General features: G+C 29.4%; 1 protein-coding gene across 1 annotated transcript; it reads left to right on the top strand.

Moving 5' to 3' along the window:
• Window positions 1-471: 471 nt before the first annotated feature.
• LOC122273291 (uncharacterized) lies at window positions 472-3,452 on the top strand (the record flags this gene model as incomplete). The annotated part of the gene is given in 2 exon segments (XM_043057372.2): window positions 472-619; window positions 1,745-3,452. Coding segments are annotated over 2 exon segments (419 nt in total), but the record flags the coding sequence as incomplete, so codon positions are not given.
• Between the last annotated feature and the right edge of the window lie 2,610 nt (window positions 3,453-6,062).

The raw sequence follows: 6,062 nt of genomic DNA on the forward strand, positions 1-6,062 counted from the left end.
TTGCTAGAAAATGTCTTGAATATACTATGCGAAACTAATAAAATAATTTTTGCCTTCCAACTGCTATCTGCGTGGCCTAACAACACTCACCATGACTGCTACCCTTACATATACATATGTAAGCAAGAGGAATAAAAATTCTGAGACAAGCATGACTTATGACTTATATAAGTACTATGGTTCTAATTCATCGATTTATGTATGTAATGGTAGTTAGTTATTTTTACTACACCCTAAAAATACTTGAAAAGAAATGGTTAGCCGTCGTAATTTCACTACCCCTGTAAATAAATTTCCCTACTGTTAAAAAAAATCATTTGACAATGGGAATAAATTCCTTTTGCCTGTCTGCATCGTGCACTACTTTAATAAAGAAATTTAAAATATTTTATTTTTATTTTAATAGTAATTTTTATAATTCATTGAATTTCATTCAAATTTATTAATTAATTTCTTACTCTTTCTAATCAGCTTTACTTGAAGAATCTGAATGTGTTCTAAAGTATAAGGAGGGAATGAAGTGTTGTGGTCGAGAATCACACGTTGCTAATTTACCTGTTCTTGAAGTTTTTGAAGAACCAAGAAAAAGCTTGACTGAAAAGCAAATATCAACTTGCTGGTAAGACTCATCGCAAATTAATAAGACCTTATAACTAAGTTTTTCAGTGCTTAAAATTAGTAATCTAATGCTGGTTTTTATTTGATGAATTACTCTTAATATTCTGTAAATTTGGGGTAAGCATTCAATTTTATGACCAGTGCTCTCCCTATTTACCATGACGATTCATTTATTTAAGAAAAATTCAGAGTTTTTCAATACCAAAAATAGTTGCAAACAGTTTACTCCAAAGTAGTGTAGGGAAACTACATTCAACATATGTCTTGGATATAGCGTTTCAATACACTAATGTTCTTGTTACACTACATGGAATAAGGTAGACTCCACCATTTTTGTTATTCAATAACACTAAAATGTATAACTGCAGTACGATAGAACCGTGGTGGCTTAGAAGACAGAGCGCTTACTACCCAATGAGGTGAACCGGATTCGAATCTCAGCGAGGGATGGTCGATTCAAACCCTACATTCTAACCCTACAAACAATTTTATAAAAATATTTTTATTGCTTCCAACATGTTCCCTCTCAACAAGTGATTAAAATGTTTAAGGTTAGTTATAGCTTTTTATTGTTTGAATAAATTCCCAAATAACAAAGATTAACACTTCTAAAAGATAAAAAATTTATAAACAAAATTATAAAATTAAAGGAATTTTAAGAAATACTGCACATGGTTCATCACATTTTCCATTTTTTGGAATGACTCAGCGTGGGCAGTATTGGGCAGTATTCAACTAATATTGAATTCTAAACTTTAAATAGTATCAAATATGTATCAAATCCCAAACATTTTCGCATCCTTCGAGTTATTTTCACCGTAACTTTTTCTTTTCTTTTTTTCTTTCGCTTTCTTTTTAAATTAGACCTATTGTCTAACGCAGCTAATTTAAAACAAACTCGAGACAACAAATTTAAGTTTATTTCTAAGAATTTGATACAATTACTTTTAATATATCAAGCTCTTACTGTCTATCCTTATTTGATGCCAATTCTATTTCTTGAACTAATCCAAATAAAAAATTTTCATTTTCTTTTCATTTTCTATCCTTCAATATTTACTCCTAATTAGTTTACTAAATTGTAAGTGTCACTATTTTAATTTACTTATTTTAATTCTCTTTTCAGTCCTTTATCTCGTTACTTGGAATGTGTGTCAGACACAGTTATGGAATGCGGCAGCGGCGCTGTGAATCTCACTAATGAATATATCAGGCGTGCAGCTGGAGAGCAAGTTCAAGGATTATGCCAAGGATTGCCCAACTACCCGAATCCAGACAACATAACGTGTCCTGAGTCAGTTCCTGTTTGTTCGGGATGCTACACGCTACGTCTAGAAAACTATTCGTACATTTTTATGTTTGCTATAATAGGCTTATTGCAGTATAAATATTTTTAAAGTCTTTGTTTATACGGGTGCAAAAAGATTCTCAAGTGAAAATATTTTGAGTGAGTTAATTGTTCATAGCAACATACACTAACAAAACTGCATAGGTTGGAGCTAGAACAAGGCAAATGTAATTATCTTTAATATTATCCTATTTTTGTAAGTTTTAAAGGATTTTTGACCACTGCTTTGATTAGTAGAAGAACCGGACGCTAATTTACAATCCAATGTCTTTTAAAAACTCATTCTTTTATTTGGAGATTTTTCTCGTGGCTGTAGTTAATCGCTATAATAATACAAACACTTTAATTCTTTTAAAATCTCTTACCTGAACTAAACAAGGGTCAAAATCATGTTTTACTTTACTTAAACATGCCTAATGGGACATCGTCTCTTTAAAAGCTGTTGGATTGGAAACTAGCGAATTGGGCACACATGTAAAACCATTTCTTTGCTGCGTGATAAACTATGCAAATGTATTGTCTTTTTAACTTTCATTTGATTCTCAGCAAAAATTTGTGTATCTTTTCTTTCACTGTTGTACTATATTCCTCAATTGTGTTAACTTTTTGTGTACTTTAGATTTAAACATCAATTTAAAATTTCAGTTTATTATCCAATACTCTATTATGTCGCAGAGAAATATTTTTTTCTTTTCGTATTATTTATTTTCTTTTAATATTATTTGTGTGTGAACTATTATTCAAAAGAAATTCATTTATTTAACTGGAGGAAAAGAAATATATACTTTAATCAACAATTAATTGAGCTGAATAATTGTTCAAAATGATTTTTTACTTATTACATATCATTTTGATCAATATTCAAAAATGCAAACCAGCACTTAAAAAATTATAAAGCTAGCTTAAATTCTTTGTATTCAAAAGTCATATATTGTGATGTTTTTGACTTTAGAGTTTTCATTTTGCATTAGTAATGCATAATGGTTTCTTTTTATGCATAAAATAAAGATTATGAGTAAAATTATGTATGAAGCTTGTATTCAGGGATTTATTGAAATTTTTTTAATAGTTGCTAAGTACATGTTTTGATTCATTCAAATCATTCAAATGCTAAGTATATATTTTGGCAGATAAGTAAACAATCTTAAGATGAAAAACGCTCAAATTACTATTTAACAAAGATATTTAATATAAATTTCTTTGTTTTATTATAAATTTTCCTAAGAATTTTCGTATTTAATGATTGTATTTAGCTGACTTTCATCATTTATTCAAAATTCTTTGATTTTTGATGTTTTATTGAAACAATTTATTGAATTTTACCTATTTCATTCGATTAAGTAACCAATTAATGTAAATCAATTATTTTTATTCGTATTAACTAAAGTTTCTTGTAACAAAATTTTCCATCAGTATTTGTTGTCTTTCTTTGTTGTTTGTGTAAAATCTTTTGCATAAATGTGAATAAAATAATTCCCTTACATTATTACATTTCTTACACTATTACACACCTCACACTGTATTGATATATATTGATACATATTGCTCCTGCATTGAAAATTTTTGGTTTGGCTATATTAATTTAATATTAGAAAGTACTGCCGACTGGCCTGTGTAGGGGGCAGGGAACTGTCCTTGCATCAGAAAGGTTCTGGGATCGAATCCCGGGCAAGGCATGGATGTTTCTTTCTCTCTTCTGTGTGCTCTATGTCCTTTCTCCTTTGTGTGTGAATGTGACCCGCCCTATGAACGGATTGTGGTTGTGTGAATGGCGTGGCAGAATTCGAATTCCTGGCCATAGATGGCGCCACTGAAAAACAGGAACAATCACACCCCCATTGCCTAAACAGGCATACGGCAAAAAAAAAATTATTTAGAAAGTACTTCTTTTCTGATATAATAGTGTTAGCTGGTGATGAAATTAGATCTTTTCCGTATTTTTACCGCTTTTTTTAAAATTTTCTAATAATTTCTTAAAATTATTTTTTAATAATTTTCTTTTCGTTTGAAAAAATATCCTTTGCCATGCTCTCTTTCTATTTCTATGAAATCCGTGCAGGATTTAGCGATTTATTTCCTTCTAATAGACGTTTTTTTCATCATATTCATTAAAAAATTCAGAAATGTAAGGCTAAATCGGTATGATTGTCAATAAAAAAACTATATTGAAAATAAGTCATAGTGAACAGTTCATAATAGTTTGGGCCACGGTCTTACTTAAAAATAATGGGTAAATCAATACATTAATTATTTACTAAAACCATATACATTTAGTTAATATATATGGTATATAAATTTACTAAAACCATAACTGTGTTGTAAAAAACGATATTTGTTATTATGTATAACTAATATAGAAACCAATATCAGATGAACATTTTTGTAGCGGCTTACATACAATGTAAACAATTTTTGCCTATTCAGTAGTTCACGAAAATATAATTATAATGGCGAAATTTTAAATGAATAACGAAAAAGTAAATTAACAAAATACTAAAATGGGAGGACAACTAAAACAAATTTTATTTAAGGCCATCGCATGTTGTGTGTCACATGCATCACACTTAAAAATATTTTTTCTCAATGGAAGTTCAATCAAATAAATTTGAACTAATTTTGCAATATAAAAATCTAAGGAATCAAAAATTAAATAAAGATTAGAGTTAGTATTTCAAATTTAGGACAACTTTGATACGTAATAAAATGCTTTCTCAGATCTTAGCAATAACTAAACTTTTGAGAAAAGGAAGTTGATCTAGAGCATATTTATGATTGCCGCAAAATAATGTCAAATAGTATCATTTTAGTTTTAATTTAGAACAAAATGGTGTCAAATAGTATCAATATAGTTTTTCAATCAATTTTTTTAGTGCAAAAGAACTTGAACAATAAGAAGCATAGTTTGTTAGAAGATATAAAACAAAATTGAATTAATTGTGTCAGTAAGATGATTGTGTCAGTGAATTGATCGGGTCAGTAAAATAAGCTATCGGCGAGGTAATCAAGTTGATGCAGTGATCATATCGGTGAAATGAGTTGTTGGCGAAGTAACCCGTGCGACCTTTGCCGAAGTGAACCCTTGCGGTGGGGCTAACCGTGGGAAATTTTAGTTGTTTTTTCTCTCCATATAACGCAAATGTGAGTTAGTTCCATCAAAAGGTCCTCCACTAAGACTAATTTGTCCCAATGCTTGATTCATATTCCTTGTAATAGGTAATGCTCCTTGTTTTCTGAGTTAGTCTCAAAACTACCAGGCTACATAGAATTGGGTCGGCTCTTCAACGCCAGTTATAAAATAAAATATATGATGATCATGTTGGTGATATGATGTGTCGGCGACAGGATTGTAGGTGATATGAACCAAAATTTTCCATATTAGGAAGGATCTTTCAGGTTTTTTGAAGAAAAAACCTAAGGTTTGTTCTACAAAATAAAAAGAAATTACACGAAGCTGTAAAAAAAAATTGTGGTAACATTTTCAGAAAAGACAATTCTGACTAAATTTAGCAGGAAAAGTAATTTTTATTTCGTAACTATTCTGGTAAGTGTGTGCACACTCGCTTCGTAAAAGTTTTGTTGAGAAAGAATTTACAAAATACATGGAAATTAGAAAGAAAATAATTCGAAACTAAATAAGCAAAATTTATAGTATAAATTTTTTGCTAAAACATACACAGTTCTTATAAAATACTACAATACATTAAGGGACACCTTTTTCAAAAATCCATTTACTTTGGTTTTTTAACAACACAATATTTTGTCGTTTCAATATATTTGATCATTAGAATTGGACTGAAAGTGTGTTTTAGCACAGAAAATACCATGGTTTCTCTATTCCAATACAATCACAAATATTTAGTTTTGAAAGTAATAGTTGTAACTAGTAATATAGATTGTAACTACTTATACTAAAAATTTCAATATATTTGATCATTAGAATTGGACTGTAAGTGTGTTTTAGCACAGAAAATACCATGGTTTCTCTATTCCAATACAATCACAAATATTTAGTTTTAAAAATAATAGTTGTAACTAGTAATATAGATTGTAACTACTTATACTAAAAGTTTCAATATATTTGATCATTAGAATTGGA

This window comes from Parasteatoda tepidariorum, unplaced genomic scaffold, assembly GCF_043381705.1.
Source record: "Parasteatoda tepidariorum isolate YZ-2023 unplaced genomic scaffold, CAS_Ptep_4.0 HiC_scaffold_3497, whole genome shotgun sequence".
Taxonomy (NCBI): Eukaryota; Metazoa; Arthropoda; class Arachnida; order Araneae; family Theridiidae; genus Parasteatoda; species Parasteatoda tepidariorum.